Genomic DNA, 14021 nt, shown 5'->3' with positions numbered 1-14021 from the left:
TTGATGATTAGTGATGTTGAACATCTTTTCATGTATCCTTTGGCCATTTTTAGGTCTTCTTGGAAAAAAAGGCCTTTACAGTTCCTCTGCCCATTTTTAAATTGACATTTTTTTTGTATTGGGTTGTATGAGTTATTTATATATTTTGGATATTAACCCCTTATCAGATATATGGTTTACAAATATTTTCTCCCATTCTGTAGGTTGCCTTTTCATTTTGTTGTCGTCCTTTTGCTGCACAGATTTTTACTTTGTTATAGTCCCACTTATTTATTTTTGCCTTTGTTTCTTGTGTTTTTGGTGTCATATCCAAAATGTTGCCAAGACCAATGTCAAGGAGCTTTTCCTTGTTTTTTTCTAAGAGTTATATGGTTTCATGTCTTTTATTTAAGTCTTTAATCCATTTTGAGTTAATTTTTGGGAGTGGTATAAGATAGGGGTTCAATTTCATTCTTCAGCATGTGTTTATCCAGTTTTCCCAACAAAATTTATTAACGAGACTAACCTTTCCCCATTGAGTATTCTTGTCAAGTGTCAGTTCACAAAATATCTTCTTAATTATGAAAAGGTCAGATTAGTCATTCTTCCTCATCAAATCCTTCAGTAACATTAACCAGGTTTGGCAATTAGAGCTTAATCAAAAGCCATATGTTTAAGGCCATTATTTCTTTTCTCTCTCTCCTTTTTTTTGGCTGTGCCATGCGGCTTGCAGAATCTTAATTCCCCAACCAGGGATAGACCCTGTGCTCTGTGGAAGCGTGGAGTCCTAACCACCAGAAAGCCAGGGAATACCCAAGGCCATTATTTTTATTTCTTAGAATTTGCCTTAAAAAAATTCAAGATGTAGTTAGAGATTAATTGCCAATGATACTCATTGCAGAGCTATTTACAATGGGATAACCTGGAACTATTCCAATGCCCCCAAATTAGGGTTTGACTAAATAATGATATTACCATACAACAGAAAATTAAGTAGTCCTTAAACATTCATTTTAGTGAGAGGTGAACAAAGCTTATGTTAGAAGGATATAAAATTATATGTCCAGGTGACATCTTCTTGGTATTAAAAATACCTACTCACAGGAAAAAAGCCTGAAAGAAAATAAACCAAAATATAGATAGCTAGGGGTAGTGTTATGTATGATTTAAATAAGCTTCACCATGCTTTTCTCTGTTTTCCAAATTTTCACACAGCATGCATTACTTTAATCAGAGGGAAAATATAAAAATGCAAAAGTCAGTTTTAACGGTGTGGTTCCTCCATTACCTGAGGAAGTGAAATTCATTTAGAGCAGGGAACAAAGCTTCAATTTACTGAAGGCCATTTAGCTGAGAGCTGATCTCTACATTGCAAATTTTGTGGCTGAGTCTTGGTCTTCAATGTGCTCAGCTGATCAGCAGCATCTAACACAGTAGATCACTCCCTCCACCTTGAAATGAAATGAATGAAAGGACTTCCAGGATTCCCGATTTTCCTATCTCACTGACTGTTCTTCAACTGGTGTTGCCCAATTCTCCATCTTCCAGCCTCTTCACTGTGAAATGTTCCTAGACGTTCTCTTTACCTACCTAGGTAACCTCAATCAGTTCTATAGATTCAATACCATAGATATAATGGCAATTCCCAAGCTTATATTTCTAGGTCCCTTGTTGGATGGAACTTCAGACTTCCATCCAACTGCCTGCTTGACACTTCCTTTGATCATGTAATAGGCTACTTCTGTGAATTGCATCCTTCCCCAAATTCATACATTGAAGTCTTAACCCTCAATGTGACTGTATTTGAAGACAGAGCTTGTGAGGGGGTGATAAAAGTTAAATGAGGTCATAAGGGTGGGGCCCTAATTTGACAAAGCTGGTACCCTTATGTGAAGAAAAGACACCAGAGAGCTTGCCGTTCCCTCAGTCCCCATGTGAGGACATAGCAAGAAGGTGGCTGTCTGTGAGCCAGGAAGAGAGCAGGACCTTCAACTTGGACTTCCAGCCTCCAGAATTGTGAGAAAATAAGTTTCATTGTTCAAGTCACATAGTCTGTGGTGTTTTGTTATGGCACTCGGACAGGCTAACATAGCCACTTGTATTAAATACATCCAAAACCAGTGTTCAAATCCGTACTTTCCGAGGAGAGGACGCTGCCGAGTTCTGGGAGCCGCCCACACAGATTGTTTCCTTCAGGTGTTTCGAGGTCTGGGGAAAGGTGCAGTGCAGCAGGGACCCATACTTCCTGGAAGGACAGTGCAGATCTTAGCCAACGGTGAAATCGTGCAGGATGACGAACTCCACGTGAGGACCACTACCCAACCTTGCAGTAGCACCCCTTAACAGAGACTTTGAGCGGGGGTCCTGGCCCTCACCAGCAGCAGGCTGGGTGCTGCTCAGTCCCCCTTATTAAAAAAAAACCCAAAAACCTGTACCTTCCCTGAGGTACATCATTTTTGCAATTGCTCAGATCAAAAACATTGCAGTTTTCCTTTATTCCTCTCTCTCACCTTCCATATCTAGTCAGCAAATCGTGTGCTATCTTCAAAATATATTCAGAATGGAACCACTGTTCATCACCTTTACCCCAACACCCTAATAATAAAGCCAGTTATTTCTCAACTGGAGCGCTGCAATAGCTGCCCTTGACCTTGCAAAGTCCATCTTCAACACAGCAGCCAGTGCAGAGTGATCCTTTAATACGAAATCAGATTGTCATTTCTCTGCTCAAACCTCTCCAGTAGCTTCTCGTTTCATAATAAAATCCAAAGTTTTTGCAATGACCTACACAGCTCTACATTAGTTGTTCTCAGAGTTGAGCAGCACAGTCTTCTGGAGGGCAGGATGGTTGCGCCTGCCTGCAAAATTTTATGACTTAGATATTTTGCGTTTGTGCCTTTCCGATCAGTTTTAACTAGTTTCCATATAATGTCGATGCAGCCAGGGGACCCCATTTTGAGAATCACTGCTCTCTACGTCCTGTACCGTCTCCCACCTCTTACAGCCATACTGCTCCCCCTCTCAGCTCCCCTTAAACGCCAAACCTGTGTCCGCCGGCCCCTAGACCCACACTGCTCCTTCCTGGTATTTACATAGGACATTATCTCACTTTCATGACCTTTTTCTCAAATAACACCCCTTCAGCGAGATATTCTGGGACAGCACTGCCTGCCATTCTGGGCTCTGTTTTATTTCTTCCTTAGAGCGCTTAACACATTTGTTTACGACCCACGTCTCTCTGTTCCAAGAGGCCAACGCCTTCGCTCTGTTCACTATCCTGCCCCAGGGGCTAAAACAACAGTGCCTGGACGATCGTTAACAGGTACTGAAAAAATACTTCACTGACTAGGAGAAAAAATGGGGAGAAAGGGCCTGCACCCGGGTACAGTCAGCAGACCCCTCAGCTGCGGGCTCAACCACCGACGCCTCGCCCGAGCGCCCAGAGGCGGGACTTCCTGTGCGGTGGCCGGAAGAACTTCCGGTGTGAACCGGAAGTTCCACAGAGAGCCGTCTCCGGGGTTCCTCGGCGGTACGGGTTGGCTGCTGCGGACGCCGACATGGGCAAAAGGGACCGGGCGGACCGCGGTGAGACGTGGCGTAGGCGCGTTTCGGGGCTGCCTGCACCTGCCGTCCCTATCATCCTGTGTGGTAGCTGCTCAGGGTTTCTCGGCGGCGGTCGACCCCAGAGTCGCTCGCCGTCGTCACATACTGTCCCGACAGGCCGCTGGGCGGGGGTGCGACCCCGGACCTCCGGGCAGCCCTGACCTCCGGGCAGCCCTGCCCCCCGGGCTGGGTGGGCAGCGTTTGAGGGAGAGGACGCCTGCGGCGCGCAGTGGCTCTGGGCTAGGGGTGCTTGGCGCTGGGGAAGTCCGGCTGCAGCCAGGTTCCCCCGACCTGCGGCTAGTCGGTGCTGGGGGAACGCAAGGCTCCTGCGGGGCTCACTTCTGTGTCCGTATCTGCAGAGAAGAAGAAGTCCAAGAAGCGGCACTACGAGGATGAGGAAGACGATGAAGACGACGCCCCTGGGAATGACCCTCAGGAAGCGGTTCCCTCGGCGGCCGGGAAGCAGGTGGATGAGTCCAGCACCAAAGTGGATGAGTATGGAGCCAAGGACTACAGGCTGCAGATGCCGCTGAAGGACGACCACACCTCCAGGCCCCTCTGGGTGGTAAGCACGCCTCAGCCGGGGCCGGGCCCAGGAGTGGGTGCGGCCCAAATGGGAACGCGGGATCGTGAGCTTTGCTTCAGAGCCCACTGGCAGCGAGCTTTCATTTTCATAGGCAGTTTGAAACAGCCGAGATAGCAATGAGCATATGCTAGCACACATGTGCTGGCTAGACTTGGGCTTCCTTCCTCCCTAACCCCTCCTTTTGCTCCCCTTTCCCTCTCCAGTTCTGCCACATGTTTGGAAACAACTTTTATCTAAAGAATAAATGGCATTTATTATGTAACATTTTAATTCCCCATTTAAAAAAACCTAATGAGACATATATTTGCTAGGCAGCTTTTTTGCTCAACTTGAAGTAATTAATGTTCTCCATTCATTTGAAATCTAGCCAGAAGGATAGCCAGTAAGGTGGGCTCTTCCTGTGAAGAGTCGTGAGAGGCAGCTACTAACTTCGGAAACCTTTTCTTCTATCCTCTCTACTCCTTGTATCCGATTCAAGTAGCGGGACCCACAGTTGGCTGAAGATGTGCTTACAAAAATATTCCTGGTGTTGGCTAGCTTTAGATCACTTTCTGGGCAGCTTATCCTTTCTAGATGGTGATGTGGGAAAGAGTCTCATCGTCTCTGCAACTCATTAGTTTCCTTGTCTGTTGTGTCCATTTGGTGTTTCTCAGGCTCCTGATGGCCACATCTTCCTAGAAGCCTTCTCTCCAGTTTACAGATATGCTCAAGACTTCCTGGTGGCTATTGCAGAGCCGGTGTGCCGACCAACCCACGTGCACGAGTACAAACTAACTGCCTACTCCCTGTACGCGGCTGTCAGCGTTGGGCTGCAAACTAGTGACATCACTGAGTACCTCAGGAAGCTCAGCAAGACGGGAGTCCCTGACGGAATTATTCAGTTTATTAAGGCAAGTGGGGGCTAAGGCTGGCTCTTTTGCCCTCCTTCGTAACGTAGTGATAGTGGGGACAGGTGCTGTACATTGTTAACTTGTAGCAGTCATGAAAATGCCATTCAGATCCAGTGTGGGGAGCATAGTAACCGATTACCCCAGCTGCTACTCCTCTGGATCCAGCATTGTGTTTTGCTGAGGGCAGACTTCCCATGAGCTGCTCTTAGCCAGTGGGTGCTAACACAGCAGGGTTACTAATTCAGGCCCATTCTGGCCTGGGTTATTTGGGAGTATAGCCCGAAGTGAATGGTGTTACGGACTGAATTGTGCCCCCTCCAGAATTCGTGTGTTGAGGACCTAACCCGTAATGTGACTGTATTGGGGGTAAGGATATCATTAGAGTTAAACGTGGTTATAAGAGTGGGGCCAACAGGATGAGTGTCCTTATAAGAAAACACACCAGAAGGCGTGTGTGCTCTCTTTCTCTCTTCATTTGTACAAGGAAGATGTAACGTGCACATAGAGCAAGAAGGTAGCCCCCTAGAAGCCACGAAGAGAGCATTCACTGGAAACGAAATGGCTGGCATCATGGTCCTGGACTTCTAGAAATAAGTTTCTGTTGTTAAACAACTCAGTCTGTGGTGTTCTATATGGTAACCTGAGCAAGTTAGTACAGATGATAAACTCCATCTAAGTTTGCACACCTGCACGAGACCGCTAGTCAACAACTTCCATGAGGAAAAGTCAAAAAGGACTTCAAAGTTTGAAGTGGATAGGGTTCTATGTGACGAGCACTTGAACCTGCTTGGGTTTGTTCTGAGAGAGAGTGAATACCATTAAAAAGAGATGGACAGTGGCTTCCGTTGTCCTCGGCTGATCTACAGGGAATTAGATTCAGACCCCCAGATCTGAAGTAGCAGAAGATGAGTGCCACAGGCATCCAGTACAGTAATGAAGCCAATCTTAGAGAAGCTGGCAGGAGCCCTGGAGAGAGTTCTCCTTTCTCCTGATGTGAAAGGGTGCCCTGGGAAAAGGGCTTGCGCCTTGTAGAATGAGCCTATTTCAGTGCCCTGGCTGTTCTCAGTCTTGGTTGGGAGCTGCCTGTGGGAATGTGGGTGTTGGTTAGTGCAGTGGTGGATGCAGAAGGGCAGCAGTGGAGGCGGCAGCAGCCTGAGATCTGAATTGTGACTTTTCGTGGCTACTGTATAATCTCTGCTGCATTCCATCCTAAAGATTTTTGGGAACCTGGAAGGATTTTCTACCATCAAGAGGCTTACGTCTGGTTGGGGAGGTAGGAACATTGGTGAGGAGGCCGGAGGCTTCACATTTAATTTACGCAGCTCACAAGTAGTGGACACGCAACTACCAGCTTTGTGCTGGGATCTGTGGTAGTACTGGTACAATGAGATGAACTCCTGGTTTAGGATGGGGCTCTGGGAATGGAGAAGAAAGGGAAAGAGAAAATAAAAGAAAGATTCTAAGCAGCGTTTTTTAGATTAAGGGATGTGCATCAGAATTAGCCAGGCAAGAGGAAGGTTTTGCCCTCAAAAAGTAGGAGCTAATAGAAAAGCTCAATTTAGGCAGATCTGCCCGCTTTAGGATTGCACATTGGATTTTCCTAAAGTAAAATGAACTCTTCACTGGTTTGATAGGTAGTAAGATGTGCCCAGTAATGAACGAGTTCTCAGTGAGGTGCATATTGCTAATTTTGCCTCTATGGTGTTGTCACTTCTTGCAGTTATGTACTGTCAGCTATGGGAAAGTCAAGCTGGTCCTGAAGCACAACAGGTAAGGGGTTCTGTGACAGGCCCATCCAAGGCACGTTCACCCTCTGCATATCAGGTGGCAAGGAGCTAACACTTGTGGACTGTCTGCTCTGCACTAACACCTACTCCCCCGAGTAAGGGGCTAAAAGGAAAAAGTGGAGTGATGTGGCCAAAACCGGAAATTCATTCACTGATCACTGTATTCCCCTGAACAGTGGAGCTGGGGTTCAGATCCCTGCTAGTCTGTCTTCACAGTGGGGCTTTGCCTGCAACCCTCGTGTGTTATGTCATGGCCAGTAGCTCATATCTCAGATTTGGCAAAGGGTTGGGGGAGGGTGAGCGTGGAGAGAAGCCTTAGGCCGCTATCTCCAGATCATCTTATGAGTGAGCAGTGGAACCTTCTGAAAATGGTGTACTGGTCAGTATGCACCTCATTTCTCCCTTCTTACAGGTACTTCGTTGAAAGTTCTCACCCTGATGTCATCCAGCATCTTCTCCAGGATCCCATGATCCGGGAATGCCGCCTGAGGAACTCTGAGGGGGAGGCAACCGAGCTCATCACAGAGACTTTCACAAGCAAATCTGCTGTATGTGGCCTCCTGGGTCACCCTTGGGGGTGGACGCATTTAGGACTTTAATTCTCTCAGGTGCTTTTAGGCCAGCATTTGCAGTCTAGTAGTCCTTGTTTTCTTGCAGCTTTGTTGCTCGGTAACAGTAGGGTTAAATGTTCTGTGCAAGTCCAGATCCTGCCTTTCTCTTTCAGATCGCTAAGAGCGCTGAAGGCAGCGGTGGGCCATCCACTTCCCGGGTGACAGATCCACAGGGTAAATCTGACATCCCCACGGACCTCTTTGACTTTTATGAGCAAATGGACAAGGACGAGGAGGAAGAAGAAGAGACACAGACAGTATCTTTTGAAGTCAAGCAGGTTAGTGAACGTACCCCTCCTGGTTGCTTCTCTAAGCCTGTGTCAGAAGCTGGTTCAGCCCTTCAGGGACTGTTTGTAGCCTGTGTGAGAGGAAGGAATCCCCATCTGTCCCCAGATTTTGGTGTCTGTGCACTGCAGCACCATTCTTCCTGATGGAGTTAGATCTGAGTGTCCTGTTTTTCAGGCTGGGGGGTCAGTGTTCACAAGTTCCTGGGGAGATGTGAGAAACAGTGCCTGGGGGGCATTTTTGGTGGCTGATTGGATTTAATTTTGTCCATGTCCTTAGTTTGGGGCCCTTAGTCTGTGCTTTAAGCTGGCTCTCATCAAGCAAGATCTGAAATTTAAAAGTCTAGCTAACCTTTTTTTTTTTTTTTCTTTAAATTATTAGGCTCCTTAGAATGTGTGCTGTTTGTGAGCACACTTTGGAGTTAACAGGATTATAAAACCTTCATGCTCACTTTCCAGGAAATGATTGAGGAACTCCAGAAACGTTGCATCCACCTGGAGTACCCTCTGTTAGCAGAATACGACTTCCGGAATGATTCTGTCAACCCTGACATCAACATTGACCTGAAACCCACAGCTGTCCTTAGACCTTATCAGGAGAAGAGCTTGCGGAAGATGTTTGGGAATGGGCGCGCACGTTCCGGGGTCATCGTCCTTCCTTGTGGTGAGTGATGCCTGAGTGAAGAAGATGGCTAGGCTGCTCTGTCCGGATCTGCCTTACGCTCTCCCTGAGGGCCTTCCTCTAAATCCCACCTGGTCAGGGAACGGCCAGTGTCACATGGCTCCCTGATTCATGACTTGACGAATACTTGCATGCCTGCTCTGTGCAGGGCCCTGACCTCCACGCTGGGCATGTAATGGTGGATAGAACAACACTCCTGACCTCATGGAGCTCATTGTGGTGGGGTAGCTCAGACAGTGAACCAATCAGCTAAGCAGTGTATAAAGTCTTGGGCAGTGAGGAAGGATGGTGTTGTGGGGAAGGGCTAGTTTACATCCTGGGCTTAGAGTTCCTCACACTCAGTCTTGTAAGTTGTGTGTATTTGGAGGCTCCCTAGCACAGAAACTTTGTTTGGTCCTGGACTGCTTATTACAGTGTGCACATCCAAGAAGGGGCTGTGGCAGCCCCCTTGGCGCCCATCTAACATCATTTGTCCTAAGTCGTGTCAGGTCTGGCCTAGGTTCTTGGCCAGAGGTCACAGTAGGCTCAGCTGGTGGCCTACCCCATACTCAAGAAGGCAGACTCTCTAGGGGAGGGGCAGGCACCTTCAGTTTTTTGTTTTTTTTTTTAAAGCCTCATGGATTATTTTGATGCACACCCCTGGTAAAGGAAGAATTGCTGTTTCAAGGAATAGCTTGATTTTTAAACTTGATCTTCACACAGTAGGTGATAGTAAACTCAGAAGCCCCTGGAGTTTCACCTTCCTCTGTCTTTGCCAGTAGCAGCGTACGTACCGCATTCCCAAGTGCTCAGCCCAGTTTGTTGTGTCATCATAGTAGCCGTCTTTTACTGAGTCCCTCCTGAGGTAGTCTGGGTGTTGGGCACACTGTACCCCAGCAGCACTGCTGTCCCAGGGCCTTGGGTGACTTACCCCTCAGCTTTAGTTTTCCCATGTTTAAAATGGCAATAATAGGAGTGTCTCTTATCTATGGTTTATTTTGACAAATGTTGTTTTTCAACATTTAAATGAGATGCATGTACAGTGCTTTAATAGGGCCTGGCGCTTGTGTCTTTTAATTCTCACGTTTGTGTGTGAAGTGTGTGCACCTCCTTTTTCTAAAGAAGGAAACAGCTTTGGAGCAGTAAGCACCTCAACAGTGTCAGCCGTGAGGATTATTACACATAATTTTGGCCAGATTGGTGGGCTGACAAGTCCTTCTGTCTGTCCCTGTCCCTCATTTCAACCCGGCCTTGGGTAGGATTGCCCTTTGGTTTCTCGTAGGTGCTGGGAAGTCCTTGGTTGGCGTGACAGCTGCGTGCACAGTCAGAAAACGCTGCCTGGTGCTGGGCAACTCAGCTGTGTCTGTGGAGCAGTGGAAAGCCCAGTTTAAGATGTGGTCCACCATCGACGACAGCCAGATCTGCCGCTTTACCTCCGACGCCAAGGACAAGCCCATAGGCTGCTCCATTGCCATCAGCACCTACTCCATGCTAGGCCACACCACCAAAAGGTCCTGGGAGGCCGAGCGGGTGATGGAGTGGCTCAAAACTCAGGAGTGGGGCCTCATGATCCTGGACGAAGTACACACCATACCAGGTAAGCAGGCTGAGAGCTGGGATGCCTACTCATCGTAGAGACAGATTGATTTCCATGAGCATGGGTGGGTGGGGTGGGGTGGGGCTTAGTGGTAGGTGGGTGTACACACTGGCAGCTTCCTTAATCACTGGCCCAGAGTAGTCATCTAGAAAATGATATTTTCTTCCATCCTCCCTCTCAACTTTTGCACCTCAGCTTACCCTTAACCCATTTTTTTCTTTTCGGTCCTGCAAAAACTAGACTGGGAGCACAAAAACGTCCTTGCAATATTTGTTTTATTTGAGGACTAAATTATTGTTCCTTAATATGTTATAGAAGTCCAAGTATTGCCGGCAGTCCTTTTAAACAGCCATATTGACATAATTTATAAACCGTAAAATCCACCCATCGTAAGTATACGATTCAGGATTTTTAGTAAAATGGAGTTGGTGCGACCATCACCATGACCCAGTTTTAGAACATCGTCCTCATATTCACTTACCATCGGTGTTTTCATCCTTAGCCGCAGGCAGTCACTGAATTGCTTTCTGTTTCTAGAGACATGCCTTTTCTGGAAATATATTCACAGAATCACATAATATGTATTTTCTTTTATCTGACTTCTTTCACTTCACACAGTAGTTTACCCACGTTGTAGTACGTACCAATGCTGTGTTCCTTTTATTACTGAATAGCATTCCAGGCAAACCTTTCTTTTTTTTTTTAAAAGAAGATGTTGGGGGTAGGAGTTTATTAATTAATTAATTTATTTTTGCTGTGTTGGGTCTTGGTTTCTGTGCGAGGGCTTCTCTAGCTGTGGCAGGCGGGGGCCACTCTTCATCACGGTGCACGGGCCTCTCACTATCATGGCCTCTCTTGTTGCGGAGCACAGGCTCCAGACGCGCAGGCTCAGTAGTTGTGGCTCACGGGCCTTGTTGCTCCGCGGCATGTGGGATCCTCCCAGACCAAGGCTCGAACCCGTGTCCCCTGCATTAGCAGGCAGATTCTCAACCACTGCGCCACCAGGGAAACCCAGGCAAACCTTTCTTGATAAAACAAGTTAATGGGTAGCCCTGATCAATTACGAAGTGTAAATTAGAGATTACTCTGAAGTAAATGAAATCAGAGGCATTTTCACATAGAGTATTCAAAACATTGTCAAAATGGCCTTTCTATGTTTTTTTCTGTGTAATGAGAGCTCCTCCAACACCTCTGGATGTCTGAAAACACCGAGAGATGTTCACAGCAGGCCAGGTAGGGATGAGCGGGGTCTCTCGGGTAGAAGGAAGCAGTCCTGAGGTGGGGAAGTAGTACTTGCATGGCCTGACAGTACTGTAGCCCTGCAGCTGGAGGGGAACGTGGAGGAGAGCGGCCAGAGCTGAGGTCGGAGAGGCGTTGGGGCCAGTCCTGTAGGACCTGAAGGAGGTCTTTGGCTTGCACTCTGGGTGAGAAGCCATTTGAGGGATTTGAGCTGGGGGTGACATTATCTGACTTAAAGTTATAAAAATATCACCCTGGCTGCTGTGCTGAGAAGAGACTGCAGGAAGCAAGGGTGGAGAGCAGCTAGGTAGGTTAGTTGGTGGAATCCCAACATGAGGCTTGGACCAGTAAGAATAAAGGTAAACTGATTCTGGTTATGTTGTGAAGGTTAAGTGGGCTGGTTAGATGTGGTTCTGAAAGAAAGAGGAATCAAGGATGACTGTCAGCTTTTGGCCTGAGCCGTCAGAAGGGTGGAGTGGGTGTTGGGATGGGGAAGACTCTAGAAGGTGCAGGTTTGGAGAGAGAAGATCAGGAGTTAGGCCGTAGACATGTTAATTTGATTGCTGTTACAGTCAGGCAAAGGCAGAAATGTTAGAGAACGGGCAAAAGACATGAACAGATTTTCACTCAAGAGACTATACAGACGCCAGTAAGCATTTGAAAGACGTTCTGCAGCGTTAGTCCCCAGGGAAATGCAGGTTAAAGCCACGATGAGATGCCACTACAGACCTATTAGAGTGGCTAAAATAAAAAATATTGACAGTACCAAGTACTGACAAGAGTGCAGATCAGCTGGAACTGGCATACGTGGCCAGAGGAAGTGCAAAATGTACAGGCACTCTGGGGAGATTTGGCAGTTTATTAGAAGACTACCATGGAGACCCAGCAGTCCCACTCTGGGCATCTGTTCTAGAGAAATGAAAACCTAGGTTCACACAGAAACCTGTGCATGAATGTTTATAGGAGCAGCTCTGGTCGTAATCTAGAAAACAAGGGAAATGACTGTCAGTGAGTGGCTGGATGGACAAGCTGGCCCCTCAACCGCTGGGACGCTCCGTGGAAAGGAGTCTCAGAGGCTTCGTGCTGAGTGAAATCAGCCAGTCCCAAGAGGTTACAGAGTGTGTGATGCCTTTGGTAGGACATTCTTGAAAAGACAAAACTGTAGTGACGGAGAACAGGTGGGTGGGTGGCGGGGTGGGGCGGGGAGGGTATGACTGGACAGGGAGAGCACGAGGCAGCTTTTGGGGTCATGGATTGGTTCGTCTCCCGAGTATGATGGTGGTGGTGGCTGCGCGAGTCTGCACACGTGTGAACATGTGTAGAACCACTCTCACCCACCCACCCTCAGAAGAAGTGCAGTTTACTGTGTGATATTTAAAAACTAAACCAAGAGAAAAAAAACCTTTAAGGAGAGGATTGGTATTGGGTCTGACTGGATTGGGAATTGGTGATCTAGAGAAACATCTTTTATAAACGACTTTGGAATTGCTTTGTAGCAGTTTAGTTGAAGGCTGTGTTTGAAGCGTGGGGATGTTTGAGGCCTTCTGCCGGAGGATATATTTAGCATACGTTGGTGTTCCTCTTTAACTTGGGCCCCAGGTCTAGAGGGTGGCAGCCAGGCTTGGGGTTGGTTATCTGGTGATGAGGATATAGAGGTGTACCCCACACAGTTCTCTAGGTGTGTCTGTCTCTCCTCTGGTTCATTGGAGCATTTGCCTCTGTTTAGGTAGAAGAGTGAAACCAAACTGCTCTAAAGGATTTTGCATTCAGGCCTTATAAGCCCTATGGCCGTGCTCACTGGGCCAGAGAGCAGATGTTAAATAGGGAATTCTAGCAAATCAGAGTGAGATTCTGCCATAAACATTTATCACTTGGACTAGGTAGAATGGTAAATCTTTGAGATTTATCCCAGAAGATAAAGATTGTTGTGTTCTTTTATAGATCTTCCAAAAGGAGGCCTATTAAGTCATATTAATAAGAAATTCTTATTACAGTACTTGCATATATTAGATGTTTCCTGCATGCAAGGCACTGTGCCACTTTCATTATTTTAACAAGTATTTATTGAGAACCCATTAAGTACCAGGCACTCTGCTTGGCACCGGAGACAAAGTGGGAGAGACAGTCAGAGAATCACACAAATAAATGTCAAATGACAACCGCGACATAACGTCTGGTGAAACAAGCCACACATGCAAAGTACGTACTGTGATTCCATTTACATGAACTTCAGACCGGAGGCAGACCTCCTCTCTGATGACTAAAGTTGGATCGGGGTTCCCTTGAGGGAGAGTGCTGGTGTTGACCAGAGGGGTCAGAGGCGAGACTTCTGGGTGCTGAGAACACTCCCATCATCTGGGTGGTTCCACAGGTATGTACCTGTGTAAAAATTCATGGAGCCATGCACATCGTTGTATGTGAGTTCTTCCCCCGTGACAGCTGTTATGGCTGTGAGAGAACGTAGCAGTGGGACGTGACTCGTTTGCAGGGCCGATGCCTCGGGGAAGGCTTGTTTCTGACTGCAGAGTGTCCAGGCAGGGTCCCCGCGTTGTGCTCCCCTCGTGTTGATGCAGTCCCCGGGCCGCCCCAATGCTGCCTCCCTGGAGCCCACAGTAGCTTGGGGTCTCCACTGCCTTGGCTGCCATGTCCTTCTGACGTGGGGAACCTGGTCTGGGGTCCTTGGCTGCCCTTTTTGGAGCCGGCACAGTCCTTGGACATAAGCCTGACCCTGGTTTTTTGTTTGTTTGTTTTCCAGGGGTGTGTGCAAGCTGTGTTAGGCTTCAG

At 47.4% G+C, this 14021-nt stretch overlaps 1 protein-coding gene across 1 annotated transcript in view; it reads left to right on the top strand.

The window, feature by feature from the left end:
- The first annotated feature begins 3474 nt into the window (after positions 1-3474).
- ERCC3 (ERCC excision repair 3, TFIIH core complex helicase subunit) overlaps positions 3475-14021 on the top strand; it is a 36517-nt gene continuing 25970 nt past the window's right edge. The window contains exons 1-8 of the mRNA XM_082658787.1: positions 3475-3564; positions 3942-4147; positions 4822-5058; positions 6779-6828; positions 7258-7393; positions 7570-7734; positions 8200-8404; positions 9684-9998. Coding sequence (XP_082514913.1) covers positions 3537-3564; positions 3942-4147; positions 4822-5058; positions 6779-6828; positions 7258-7393; positions 7570-7734; positions 8200-8404; positions 9684-9998 — 1342 coding nt within the window. The 5' untranslated portion in view covers positions 3475-3536. The remainder of the gene's footprint in view (positions 3565-3941; positions 4148-4821; positions 5059-6778; positions 6829-7257; positions 7394-7569; positions 7735-8199; positions 8405-9683; positions 9999-14021) is intronic.

The sequence above is a fragment of the Grampus griseus genome (genome assembly GCF_964374135.1).
Source record: "Grampus griseus genome assembly, chromosome: 7".
Lineage (NCBI taxonomy): Eukaryota > Metazoa > Chordata > Mammalia > Artiodactyla > Delphinidae > Grampus > Grampus griseus.
The sequence above is the reverse complement of the archived record's forward strand: the minus strand, read 5'-3'. Positions and strand labels throughout refer to the sequence as shown.